Genomic DNA, 15265 nt, shown 5'->3' on the forward strand with positions numbered 1-15265 from the left:
GAAACGAAGACCCAACACAGCCAAAAATAAATATAAATAAATAAATAAATAAAAATTAAAAAAAAAAAAAAGAATTGCAGTCTTAAGGCTATTTAGTGGAGGGCACAGTGCTTATTAACACATTTCAATGGCCCCTGATGATAAGACTGTAAAATGAGTACCCTTAATGAGAGATGAAGAATACATGTGCAGAAATTAGAATTCTTGTACATTGCTGATGGGAATGTAAAATGGTGTAGCCACTTTGGAAAAGTTTGGCAGTTCCTCAAAAAGTTAAACATTGATAGTATATTACTCAGCAATTCCACTCCTAGGTTATGTATGTAAGAGAAATGAAAACATTTGCACACAAAGACTTGTACATCAATGTATATAGCTGTGTTATTCACAATTGCCAAAAAGTGGAAACAACCCAAATGTCTACCAAATAATGGATAAAACGTGGTATATTTGTATAAAGGAATATTATTCAGCCACAAAAAAGAAATGAAGGACTGATACATGCTATAATATGGTTGAACCTTGAAGACATGCTAAGTGAAAGAAACCAGACACAAAAGGCACATATTGTGATCCTGTTTATATGAAATGTCCAGAATAGGCAAATCCATAGACAGAAATCCATAGAGACAACCTAGACAGGTTGTCGAGGACTGAGGGTAGGTGGGTGTGGGATTGACTACCGATGCATATAGGATTTCTTTTTGGAGTGATGAAAATGTCCTAAATTCAGATTGTAGTGATGGTTGGATAACTGTGTGAATATACTAAAAAACCATTGAATTGCATACTCCAAGTGGGTGAATTTTAAATGTGAATTATGTCTCAATAAAAATGGTAAATTAGTCAATCCTCATTACTTACAGTAGTTATTATGTTCTATAAAGTCACTGCAAACACTGAATTGGCGAACACAGAACCATTGCTCTTAGGCGATACACAGGGTTAGATTCCTGGAAGCCTCTGGCCACATTTTTGCCAACCTATGGATATATAACCTTGTTTTATGTGTTTCTGTTTAAAGGCACCTTTTATAAAATAACTGATTTACTAATGATGAACTCATGGCCAACAGCACTGTAACTCATGCCTGAACAAAACTGATCTAAAACATGTATTTTTCCCACAAGGCACATCGCAGCTTTCTTGCACTTATTAGTAACACTAGACAGCACTTTAGTACTACGCTTGGGGGCCATTCTAAAGAGCGAAATAACCAACAAAAAGCACAAAAAATGCAAAAAATGTGGCATTAAATAGACTGTGAAAAGGACGCTTGTTCACAGCATGAGCTGAAGCAAGGCAGTGTCACTTTGTCTGACCTTGGCTGGGAATGTGTGCACCGGGGCACTCAAATTTTTCACTGCTTTGCGCACATCCGTGGATGACTTCAAAAGTGCCAAGAGTATTGTGATTGTGGGGTTACAATTAAATTTGAACGAGTAGGTGAATTTGCAAATATAGAATTTGTGAATAAGGATCAACTCTAGCTTAGTTTTTCTACCAAAATGGTTTTTTAAAAAAGTTTTGAATTTTAAGGTCTAAACTTCAATCTCTTCATAATGGTAGATAAAATGCTGCACATATTCATAGTCTGTTTCAAGAGTGGCTAACAGGGAAGAATTAGTTTTAGAGGTCTCAGACAATTCTTAGTTTTATTCCTTTAGTATTTCTAGGTAATGTTTCATGTTACTGATTCCTGGGCTAAGGACCAGTTTGAAGGTAAAATGTTTATTTTAATCAGCAAAAGTCTAATTTGAATTCTGGATCACAAACGCAGACCCTCTCCTCCCAGAAAAAGTTCTCTGTCACCACAGGATATAATTAAAAGATACTTTAATTTTCAAGTAAAAGAAATAACTAGTTGTGCTCATGTCTGTAATCTGTACTCCTACTTCCCATATATTTGTAGACATGCTTTCACATGCTAGCTACTGCCAATTTTAATTTCCAAAGTTTTGCAGTTTTGCTTTCAAAAATATTTTATGCATTTTATTAACTTTAATTTTAGACTGGCTTTCAAGTCTCAAATCCTCTTAAAACAGGAAATGTCAGTTCTTGCTCATAGCTCCTTGTAAGAGGCTTTTGCCAAATTCAGGAATTTAGAGACTCGTTAACTGTTTTAGGTTATAAGTAACATAATTTTGGCAGGGGGAGCAAATTTATAAATATCAACTGACTATTACATATCCATATTTGTGAACTTGAATAAGCTTAATCAAATGTCAAAATTTGGCTATAAAATGGTACTTTTTTGCCTCAGTATTTATACACCCTTCTTGGTAATCAAGATTTGTTTAAAAAGGTTTTAGCTGTTGATTGGAATTGGTGAAAAACAGTTGGATTGGCTAATTAACTCAAACCTCCCAATTAAAATAGTGGAGCTTGGTAGATGATAACACATTTATTCATCAACTCAAGAACTTAAAGCTTCAAGTTCTTCAGAGTTTAAGGTTCTTCAGCCTCTTTTGATCTCTAATAATAACTTGAATATAATAGACTTTTCAGGCTTCTCTCTTTAAATCCCAGTGCCAGATACTCATTTGATTGGCTCTTCCTGCTCAGAGAATAGTCCAATTAGTTTTCTATGCCAATCCCAGAAGTTCTGAAGTTTCACGCCTTCTATCCAACTATTTTTCTGTATGTGGCAGCAACTCCTCTCGTGCTGTTTTTTCCCACTGTTCATGATTGGCTTCACCTCCCTTTTGCTCTGAAGTAATAACCACCATTAGGGATTAGTACATTATCCAGGGCCTTGTACTATCAAAGTGATGGCCCTCTCTATTACTATGGATGACCAAAAATAGACCACAGTTTGTCTGCCAGGACTTCTCATAGTATTTTTTCATTCTCAAGGTGGCTTTAAGAATGTCTTAAAATTTAAAATGACATGACATAAAATGCCAGTAAAGATTAATAACGGACCTTTGTTAAATATTCTACAAACATTTTCTGGTAGAGTTATCTTCAAGACTTTCAAATATCCTTCATTAGGATAGTTTAATTCAAAATAAAAAATAAAAGTTTCCAGATTATAAGAACTTATCCTAAGACTGAGCTGACATAATAGGATATTAGACCAATTTGTTAAGTTAGTAAGGTTTAAATGAACTGAAGTCATTTGGATGAATGCTGCTCTTAGTGCACCACCCTTTAAGAAGTCACTTTCATCACATAGAAGGTTAAGCAAAGAAAAATCATTTTTAATAGCTCCTAAAAAACTATATTTTAAGAGAAATTCCTTATATGATATAAATGAAAAATGTATTCATAAATGAAAGCACTTTGACAAATAAAAAATCATAGACAAAATAGTATTACCCACAATAAGTTAGAAGTTTTAAACAATGTAGACATTTTAGTGTTTTTAGCTTAAAAAAAAAGGCTTATATGAAAAGAAAATAAAAATGCACTGAGAAATATGTCATTTTTAAACATGAAAGAACAAATAGATTTCAAATTCAGATAGATTTTTGAAACGTTTTATTTATATTTTGGTCTTACAAATGATAATTTTTAACTTTACTCTTCTGTAAGAATGTAAAGCACAAAAATTTGCTAAATATCAGATCCACACAAATCCACAAAAAGGTTTTCTGTGTAGTCTTCATTAATGCGAATCTTTGTGTGAATGTTTCACTCTTACCGTAGATCCTGAATCTGTTTTACAATAATGAAGCCATACAGTTTTTATGCAGTGCATTCATTATAAACTATAACGTTTCTATTAAAAGGAAAGCTGGGTAATACAAAAATATGAGAGGATCTGAGAAGCAGGCAATCTGTTGAGGCTCGGTATATCTTATTTGCTTTGTAGTTTTCTGTCTTCACTTTCAAAAAGCACACAGCACATGAGGCACAGTAATCATCTCCCTTATTAACGTCCCTAATTAAAAAATCTGTTGTTCGTAAAACTGGACCAATTATCACAAATTATCATTTGCATAATTAACCACAAGACTATTACAAAGCATTTTGTTAGTGGTATCAACAAATGGAGGATGGAAACATAAAAAATGGGTTTTGTTAAGCTTGCCAACTCCTTACATAACATGGGTTGTGCTGCCACTTCAACTTTTAATTAGATGTTTAATGCCTCACAGTAAAAGACTGATCAATGGAAGAAAGCAAAACTAAATTATTTTCTAGGCGCTGTGATATTTCATTTGACAAGGTAACAAAAGGATAGGACAAAATTTAAGCAAGATTTATATGCGTTCCAACTTTTCACTCAGGAATTCTTCTACACTGTCTGTGTTCCATTTGAGGATGCTTAGTTCTTCAGCAATGTTCCCATTGTCGTCCAAAAGCTTTAGCACAGGGTCTGAACCGCGAACATACTACAAAAAAGAGGAATATCATTTTCTGCTTAGAAAGAGCCCTTTCAGTTTCAACCAAAGTCCAAATCAATTCAATCCAGCTTAATTAAATTTAACAGTAATAAGCTTTTAGACATAACATCACAACAGCTCTTAAAGGAAGTCTTTTAGAAAAGAGTGTAATGGGATTTCATCAAAAATGACAATTAAAAAAAAATCACATTTTACTTCTGAAGAGAAACACCTGTTGGTATCAAGCAGTTTACTTGGGATTTAAGCTTATTCTTGAATGTAACAAGTATTTATTGCATACATGACACACTCCAACTCTTAAATGAGTTGAAAATCTAATGAAGGAGGCAGACAAGTTCAAAATATTGAATGAGAATGACTCTTAAGAGCCATGTTGAAATAGGCTGTGCATACAAACTATCAGACAATTCTGTATTGGACTTTCACTAGATTTCTTAAACCAAAGAAAATTTATTCTGTTGTAATTAGTTTATAATTCGGCTGGATTCCTGAAACTTCAGACCTACTAGTGGGTTCCAATATTTCACCAGAGAGCCCTGAGGAATTCTGATTCTGGGTAAATGTGATAACAAACCTGATCCCATTCATTAAGTGATCAGTCTTCAATGCTAAATTAAGGACCATGTAACTAAAAATGCAGCAGTGATGATGAAGGGAGCTGAGAAACTCAGCAATTATGCTTCAGTTTTTCTAGGTCTTCTACAGTTGTGAACTTTAGAGATGGAGACAAGCTCTGATGTGATTATTTGCATTTGGTATATTCTCAACCCATTTCTGGAATTTAGAAATTGGTCCCCTACGCTAATCAATAACATTACTACTAAAATCTTTTGGGTCAGGTTATCTACATAAATTATTCTTAAAAATTCAATTTTTTATTCAAAAACTCATTTTAGTCCAAAAATTAGAAACTACACAGCCTATAGTTGCAAAAGTGTTCAAAATATTAAATCAAATCCAACAGTGTATAAAGAATTATATACCATGGCCAATTTGGATTTACTCCAAGTATGCAAAGCTGGTACAAAATTTGAAAATGAATTAATGTAATCTATTACTACCAACAGGTTAAACAAGAAATCTTATCCCAATAGATGCAGAAAAAGCATCCTGTCACATGCTACAACATGGATGAACCTTGAGGACATCATGCTAAAGTGAAATAAGCCAGTCATGAAAGGACAGATACTATACGATTCCACTCATATGAAGTATCTAAAGTAGTCAAAATCATAGAAATAAAGTAGAAGGGTGGCTGCCATGGGCTGGAGGCAGGAGAGAGGGGGAATTAGTGTTTAATGGGTATAGAGTTCCAGTTTTGTGAGACAAAAAAATTCTACATCTGTTGCACAACAGTGTGAATATACTTAACACTACTGACCTGTACCCATAACATTTAACTTACCAGTACTGAACTGCACCCTTAACATTTAACTTACCATCTTAACTATTTTTAAGTTTTTTTTACCATAATTAAAATTTTTAAAAGTGAGCAAAAGATCTCAGATACACCAAAGAAGATACACAGATGGCAAATAAGCATGTGGAAAGATTCTCAATTAGGGAACTGCAAATGAAAACAACAATGAGATAACATCACACACTTATTAGAATGGCTAAAATCCAAAACACTGACAATAAGGAATGCTGATGAATGTGGAGCAATAACTCTCATTCATTATTAGTGGGAATGCAACATGATATAAGCACTTTGGAAAATAGTTTAGCTTTGTAAGAAACTGCCCAACACTCTTACTATATGATTCAGTAATCGTGCTCCTAGGTAATTACCCAAATAAGTTAAACGTATGTCTACACAAAAATGTATACAGCACTGTTGCTCATAATTGCTAAAAATTGGAAGCAACCAACATGTCCTTCCATAGGTGAATAGAAAAGCAAACCATGGTATAACAGAATACTATTCATATTATTCAGCATTAGAAAGAAATGAGCTATCCAGCTACAGAAAAGACACAAAGGAACTGTAAATGCATATTAAGTTAAATCTGAAATCTCAAAAGGCTACTTACTGTATGATTCCAACTATATGACAATCTGGAAGAGGCAAAACTATACAGACAGTAAAAAGATCAGTGGTTCCCAGGAGTTTGGTGGGGTGTGGAGCACAGGGGATTTTGGGGGCAGTGAAACTTCTGTATGATACTGTAATGGTGGATACATGACATTTGGTAAAACTCCTAGAACTGTACAAAGTATAAGCTCTAATGCAAACTATGAAATTTAGTTAATAATAATGTATCAATATTGGTTCATCAATTGTAACAAATGTACATCAATGCAAGATGTTAATAAGGGAACTGGAGGGTGGGGGTGGGAGTACATGGGAACTCTCGAATCAATTTTCCTGTAAACCTAAAACTGCACTAAAAAATAAAGTCAATTAAAATATCTGAATAATTTTTAATTAAAAAAAGAAAATGCTGGAAAAAAGGATCACATTAAAATTGCATTACCTTGATTTGTAGTCCTCTGAATAGTCTGGGTTTATCACTCCTGACGAAAGCTTAAAAGAAAAAAAGATTCAAATTGTTTACTTCCAAATCCAAGCTAGCTACAAAGATCAACACAAAAAGTAGAAATAAACTCAATAAATAAAAAATTAGATCCTATATGGAAAAACCAAGGAAACTAAAACACATATAAAATGGAAAGATACCCCATATTCTTCAATGGGAAGACTAAATATTTTAAGATGTTAATTTTTTCAAATTAATAAAAATCCCAAATTACAATGGGATTTTGAGGGCTTGACAAAATGACAGTAAAACTCGGCTATACGAGTAAATGTTTGAGGGCTTCCGTGATGGCGCAGTGGTTAACAATCTGCCTGCCAATGCAGGGGACAGCGGTTTGAGCCCTGGTCTGGGAAGATCCCACATGCCATGGAGCAACTAAGCCCATGCGCCGCAACTACTGAGCCTGCGCTCTAGAGCCCACAAGCCCCAACTACTGAAGCCCGTGCTCCGCAACAAGAGAAGCCACCGCAGTGAGAAGCCCGCGCACCACAACAAAGAATAGCCCCCTCTCGCCGCAACTAGAGAAGGCCCGCGCGCAGCAACGAAGACCTGATGCAGACAATAATAAATAAATTAAAAAAAAATAATAAAAGAGTAAATGTTGGAGAATAGTCAGGGCAATTTAGAAAAAGTAAAATACAGGAGAATCTGTTCAACTGTTTATTAGTATACTATGTGATACTTATACCAGAATGATAAAACAAAGAAACCGATTAGGAAATCTAGAGAGATAAAAATACCTGGATTTTTTAATATGGTAAAGCTAGCAAACCAAAGAGAGAGAGAGAGAGAGATTATGTGTGCGTGCATCTGGGTGTGTGTGTGTGTGTGTGTGTTATTCAATAAATACTTTTGAATATCTATTGTATACCAGATAGCAGATATAAAGCTATATAAAACAGACAGGATTCCTGCTCTCATGGAGTTTATAGTCTGGTGAGGAAGAAAGATGCTAAACAAGCAATCACATCACTGATAATTTCAGTTGTGATAAGTGTTTTAAAAAAAAAGATTCAGAATACTACCACAGCACTTAACACAGACAACTTGGAACATGGAATATAAAATTCTTCTCTTATGCATGATCCTAAAGAAAACGCTTTATAGATGTGCTTATATAAAAATGGACACTCAGTACAGCAAAACACTACTATAAACAAAGTTAAAAGTAAAAATGACATACTGGGGAAAATTATCTCTTACACAGTATGCAAGAGAGCTTCTATTAATAAGAAAAAAATAAATACTAGATACTAGAGAAATGAACTAAGGACAGGAACATGTAATATACAAATAAACAAATGGTCACTAAACGTTTGAAATAAATGTTCAACCTCACAAATAATCAAAGAACTGTCAAAACAATGAGGTAACCTCATTTGGAGTGGCAAAAATTAAAAAGAATATTTAAGGTTAGAGAGGGGGTAGAGAAGATTTTGCCGGGGCTTAGTTGTGGGAGAAATATAAATGGACACATCCTTCCCGAAAGGTATTTAGCAAAATGAACCAAAAGTCTTAAAACGTGCATATTCTTTAGATCTGCAAGTCTCCTTCTAGGAACTTCTTTATTCTGAGGAAATAATTACACTATAATGCAAAGATATATAAGATCCTGCTAACCAAGTCTGGAGACTTGAAAATAATCTAAGTGTGTAAAAGGCTATTGGTTAAATAAATTAACATGGACCAATATGAAGTGCATCCAATCATTTAAAAATTATATTAATCTGTATTTAGTGATATAAATGCAAACTCATATATAAAGGTTTATAGATCAGTTTGTTCCCCATGGTTGTTATAAAAAGATAGATATATTGTTTTTATATATTTACACTAATGTTTTTATATATTTATCCATAAATATATATTTGCAAAGGAAAAAGCCTAGAAGCATTGAACGAAATCTTTAAAAAAATTAAGTGAGAAAATATAAAATACTTAGCACAATATACCTAACAGTTCAAAACAATAACTATTATTTTAATAGTGGTTATATCTGGAGCATAGGGTTTGGGGAAGTTTTAAATAAATGTTTTCCTTTTTGGGTTGTTGTTGATCTACATTTTACCAAGTTTTTAGTAATGATCACGTCTAATTGTCCAAGTTAAAAAATTTTAGAATACATTAAAAAAGATAAATACAAGTCGGATGTTTCATTTGGATACCTTAAATGGGGACAGTTCTTAATTCCAGTTCTGTTATCATTTGCATCAGACTCTAATTAGATTTTATAGTGACACACGTGCTTTTGAGAACGTATTTTTTAAACTTAGAATTAACTAGCAATAGCACGATAGACATGTTTCACTATGAAGATCTTTATACATGTGCATCTAGGACAACTAAACAAAGATTACTAAATGCTTTTTCTCTTTAAGGTTCTGCAGGCTTGTTGGAAGACACTCAGATATCCCATCTAAACTTCCCCTACTAAATTTAGTTCAAAATAAAACTGATTATATTATTCTGGCTTATTAGAATGTCTTCTCTATTAACTTCATCCTTTAAGAGTTGTCCAATACTCCTGAATGCCCAAATAAAAATGAGCTTATGATATGCTGTTGCATTTTATAACCATTCCTTTGGCAAATGCTATATGCACATCTGTGCAAAGCATCATTTAATACACAGTGTGGTCACTACTACATAAGAAACTTCTCTGGAGAAAAGAACTATTCTTAAATATTTTTTTTGTATCTATAACAGAACCTATAACTTTCTGTCATTCAGAAGATTTTTTAACAGGCCGGAATGAGGGAATAAATTGAAAAGAAATATTAAGATGAGTCACTAATGACTACCTTCATCAGTTCTTTTCTCTTCTCTCTGCTATGTATAAATTTACAAGCTCCTAATTTTGACTGAGGGGAATATCTATTAAATACCCTGTGGTAGCAAATCACATTTTACAGGCAATAATCTTTTAAAATATATTTGAATACTTACTATATACACACGGCACTAGGATAGGCTATATGAGCATATAAGAGACTTGCAAAAAAGACCTCAGAGTAACTTATTTTTCTAGTTCACTTTCTGCTGTTTTAAAAATAAGTGATATCGAAGATGGCGGAGTAGAAGGACGTGCTGTCACTCCCTCTTGCGAGAGCACCAGAATCACAACTGACTGCTGGACCATCATTGACAGGAAGACCCTGGACTTCACCAAGGAGGATACCCCACGTCCAAGGACAGAGGAGAAGCCACAGTGAGACGGTAGGAGGGGCGCAAGCAGAGTAAAATCAAACCCCGTAACTGCTGGGTGGGTGACTCACAGACTGGTGAACACTTATACCACAGAAGTCCACCCACTGGAGTAAAGGTTCTGAGCCCCACGTCAGGCTTCCCAACCTGGGGGTCAGGCAACGGGAGGAGGAATTCCTAGAGAATCAGACTTTGAAGCCTAGTGGGAATTGGATTGCAGGACTTTGACGGGACTGGGGGAAACAGAGACCCCACTCTTGGAGGGCACACACAAAGTAATGTGTGCATCAGGACCCAGGGGAAGGAGCAGTGAGCCAGGGGGAGACTGAACCAGACCTACCTGCTGGTGTTGGGGGGTCTCCTGCAGAGGCGAGTGGTGGCTCTGTTTCACCGTGGGGATAAGGACACTGGCAGCAGAGGTTCTGGGAAGTTCTCCTTGGCGTGAGCCCTCCCAGAGTCTGCCATTAACCCCACCAAAGAGCACGGGTAGGCTCCAGTGTTGGGTTGCCTCAGGCAAAACAGCCAACAGGGAGGGAACCCAGCCCCACCCATCAACAGTCAAGTGGATTAAGGTTTTACTGAGCTCTGACCGCCACAGCAACAGGGAGGGAACCCAGCCCCACCCATCAACAGTCAAGTGGATTAAGGCTTTACTGAGCTCTGACCACCACAGCAACAGTCAGCTCTACCCACCACCAGAGCCTCCCATCAAGCCTCTTAGATAGCCTCAACCACCAGAGGGCAGACAACAGAAGCAAGAAAAACTATAATCCTGCAGCCTGTGGACCAAAAACCACAGTTACAGAAAGATAGAGAAGATGAAAAGGCAGAGGGCTATGTACCAGATGAAGGAACAAGAAAAAACCCCAGAAAAACAACTAAATGAAGTGGAGATAGGCAACCTTCCAGAAAAAGAATTCAGAATAATGATAGTGAAGATGATCCAGGACCTTGGAATAAGAATGGAGGCAAAGATTGAGAAGATGCAAGAAATGATTAACAAACACCTAGAAGAATTAAAGAACAAACAAACAGAGATGACCAATACAATAACTGAAATGAAAACTACACTAGAAGGAATCAATAGCAGAATAACTGAGGCAGAAGAACGGATAAGTGACCTGGAAGACAGAATGATGGAATTCACTGCTGCGGAACAGACTAAAGAAAAAAGAATGAAAAGAAATGAAGACAGCCTAAGAGACCTCTGGGACAACATTAAACGCAACAACATTCGCATTATAGGGGTCCCAGAAGGAGAAGAGAGAGAGAAAGGACCAGAGAAAATATTTGAAGAGATTATAGTCGAAAACTTCCCTAACATGGGAAAGGAAATAGCCACCCAAGTCCAGGAAGCGCAGAGAGTCCCATACAGGATAAACCCAAGGAGAAACACGCCGAGACACATAGTAATCAAAGTGGCAAAAATTAAAGACAAAGAAAAATTATTGAAAGCAGCAAGGGAAAAACGACAAATAACATACAAGGGAACTCCCATAAGGTTAACAGCTGATTTCTCAGCAGAAACTCTGCAAGCCAGAAGGGAGTGGCATGATATACTTAAAGTGATGAAAGGGAAGAACCTACAACCAAGATTACTCTACCCGGCAAGGATCTCATTTAGATTTGATGGAGAAATCAAAAGCTTTACAGACAAGCAAAAGCTAAGAGAATTCAGCACCACCAAACCAGCTCTACAACAAATGCTAAAGGAACTTCTCTAAGTGGGAAACACAAGAGAAGAAAAGGACCTACAAAAACAAACCCAAAACAATTAAGAAAATGGTCATAGGAACATACATATCGATAATTACCTTAAACGTGAATGGATTAAATGCCCCAACCAAAAGACATAGACTGGCTGAATGGATACAAAAACAAGACCCATATATATGCTGTCTACAAGAGACCCACTTTAGACCTAGGGACACATACAGACTGAAAGTGATGGGATGGAAAAAGATATTCCATGCAAATGGAAATCAAAAGAAAGCTGGAGTAGCTATACTCATATCAGATAAAATAGACTTTAAATTAAAGAATGTTACAAGAGACAAGGAAGGACACTACATAATGATCCAGGGATCAATCCAAGAAGAAGATATAACAATTATAAATATATATGCACCCAACATAGGAGCACCTCAATACATAAGGCAACTGCTAACAGCTATAAAAGAGGAAATCGACAGTAACACAATAATAGTGGGGGACTTTAACACCTCACTTACACCAATGGACAGATCATCCAAAATGAAAATAAATAAGGAAACAGAAGCTTTAAATGACACAATAGACCAGATAGATTTAATTGATATATATCGGACATTCCATCCAAAAACAGCAGATTACACGTTCTTCTCAAGTGCGCACGGAACATTCTCCAAGATAGATCACATCTTGGGTCACAAATCAAGCCTCAGTAAATTTAAGAAAATTGAAATCATATCAAGCATCTTTTCTGACCACAACGCTATGAGATTAGAAATGAATTACAGGGAAAAAAACGTAAAAAGGACAAACACATGGAGGCTAAACAATACGTTACTAAATAACCAAGAGATCACTGAAGAAATCAAAGAGGAAATCAAAAAATACCTAGAGACAAATGACAATGAAAACACGACGACCCAAAACCTATGGGATGCAGCAAAAGCAGTTCTAAGAGGGAAGTTTATAGCTATACAAGCCTACCTAAAGAAACAAGAAAAAGCTCAAGTAAACAATCTAACCTTACACTTAAAGAAACTAGAGAAAGAAGAACAAACAAAACCCAAAGTTAGCAGAAGGAAAGAAATCATAAAGATCAGAGCAGAAATAAATGAAATAGAAACAAAGAAAACAATAGCAAAGATCAATAAAACTAAAAGTTGGTTCTTTGAGAAGATAAACAAAATTGATAAGCCATTAGCCAGACTCATCAAGAAAAAGAGGGAGAGGACTCAAATCAATAAAATCAGAAATGAAAAAGGAGAAGTTACAACAGACACTGCAGAAATACAAAGCATCCTAAGAGACTACTACAAGCAACTTTATGCCAATAAAATGGACAACCTGGAAGAAATGGACAAATTCTTAGAAAGGTATAACCTTCCAAGACTGAACCAGGAAGAAATAGAAAATATGAACAGACCAATCACAAGTAATGAAATTGAAACTGTGATTAAAAATCTTCCAACAAACAAAAGTCCAGGACCAGATGGCTTCACAGGTGAATTCTATCAAACATTTAGAGAAGAGCTAACACCCATCCTTCTCAAACTCTTCCAAAAAATTGCAGAGGAAGGAACACTCCCAAACTCATTCTATGAGGCCACCATCACCCTGATACCAAAACCAGACAAAGACACTACAAAAAAAGAAAATTACAGACCAATATCACTGATGAATATAGATGCAAAAATCCTGAACAAAATACTAGCAAACAGAATCCAACAACACATTAAAAGGATCATACACCACGATCAAGTGGGATTTATCCCAGGGATGCAAGGATTCTTCAATATACGCAAATCAATCAATGAGATACACCATATTAACAAATTGAGGAATAAAAACCATATGATCATCTCAATAGATGCAGAAAAAGCTTTTGACAAAATTCAACACCCATTTCTGATAAAAACTCTCCAGAAAGTGGGCATAGAGGGAACCTACCTCAACATAATAAAGGCCATATATGACAAACCCACAGCAAACATCATTCTCAATGGTGAAAAACTGAAAGCATTTCCTCTAAGATCAGGAACGAGACAAGGATGTCCACTCTCACCACTATTATTCAACATAGTTTTGGAAGTCCTAGCCACGGCAATCAGAGAAGAAAAAGAAATAAAAGGAATACAAATTGGAAAAGAAGAAGTAAAACTGTCACTGTTTGCGGATGACATGATACTATACATAGAGAATCCTAAAACTGCCACCAGAAAACTGCTAGAGCTAATTAATGAATATGGTAAAGTTGCAGGATACAAAATTAATGCACAGAAATCTCTTGCATTCCTATACACTAATGATGAAAAATCTGAAAGAGAAATTATGGAAACACTCCCATTTACCATTGCAACAAAAAGAATAAAATACCTAGGAATAAACCTACCTAGGGAGACAAAAGACCTGTATGCAGAAAACTATAAGACACTGATGAAAGAAATTAAAGATGATACCAACAGATGGAGAGATATACCATGTTCTTGGATTGGAAGAATCAACATTGTGAAAATGAGTATACTACCCAAAGCAATCTACAGATTCAATGCAATCCCTATCAAATTACCAATGGCATTTTTTACGGAGCTAGAACAAATCATCTTAAAATTTGTATGGAGACACAAAAGACCCCGAATAGCCAAAGCAGTCTTGAGGCAAAAAAATGGAGCTGGAGGAATCAGACTCCCTGACTTCAGACTATACTACAAAGCTACAGTAATCAAGACAATATGGTACTGGCACAAAATCAGAAACATAGATCAATGGAACAAGATAGAAAGCCCAGAGATTAACCCACGCACCTATGGTCAACTAATCTATGACAAAGGAGGCAAAGATATACAATGGAGAAAAGACAGTCTCTTCAATAAGTGGTGCTGGGAAAACTGGACAGCTACATGTAAAAGAATGAAATTAGAATACTCCCTAACACCATACACAAAAATAAACTCAAAATGGATTAGAGACCTAAATATAAGACTGGACACTATAAAACTCTTAGAGGAAAACATAGGAAGAACACTCTTTGACATAAATCACAGCAAGATCTTTTTTGATCCACCTCCTAGAGTAATGGAAATAAAAACAAAAATAAACAAATGGGACCTAATGAAACTTCAAAGCTTTTGCACAGCAAAGGAAACCATAAACAAGACGAAAAGACAACCCTCAGAATGGGAGAAAATATTTGCAAATGAATCAACGGACAAAGGATTAATCTCCAAAATATATAAACAGCTCATTCAGCTCAATATCAAAGAAACAAACACCCCAATCCAAAAATGGGCAGAAGACCTAAATAGACATTTCTCCAAAGAAGACATACAGATGGCCACGAAGCACATGAAAAGATGCTCAACATCACTAATTATTAGAGAAATGCAAATCAAAACTACAATGAGGTATCACCTCACTCCTGTTAGAATGGGCATCATCAGAAAATCTACAAACAACAAATGC

The 15265-nt window shown here is 35.5% G+C and overlaps 1 protein-coding gene across 2 annotated transcripts in view; it reads right to left on the minus strand.

The window, feature by feature from the left end:
* Positions 1 to 3466: 3466 nt before the first annotated feature.
* Positions 3467 to 15265, minus strand: part of SELENOF (selenoprotein F) — a 43497-nt gene continuing 31698 nt past the window's right edge. Inside the window, exons 4-5 of one of the 2 annotated variants that reach the window (XM_059899901.1) lie at positions 6830 to 6879; positions 3467 to 4340 (exon numbers count right to left, since the gene is read on the minus strand). In XM_059899901.1, the coding sequence (XP_059755884.1) occupies positions 4209 to 4340; positions 6830 to 6879 (182 nt within the window). In that variant the 3' untranslated portion in view covers positions 3467 to 4208. The remainder of the gene's footprint in view (positions 4341 to 6829; positions 6880 to 15265) is intronic. The other variant, XM_059899910.1, reaches the window with a different exon arrangement.

The sequence above is a fragment of the Balaenoptera ricei genome, chromosome 1 (assembly GCF_028023285.1).
Source record: "Balaenoptera ricei isolate mBalRic1 chromosome 1, mBalRic1.hap2, whole genome shotgun sequence".
Taxonomy (NCBI): domain Eukaryota; kingdom Metazoa; phylum Chordata; class Mammalia; order Artiodactyla; family Balaenopteridae; genus Balaenoptera; species Balaenoptera ricei.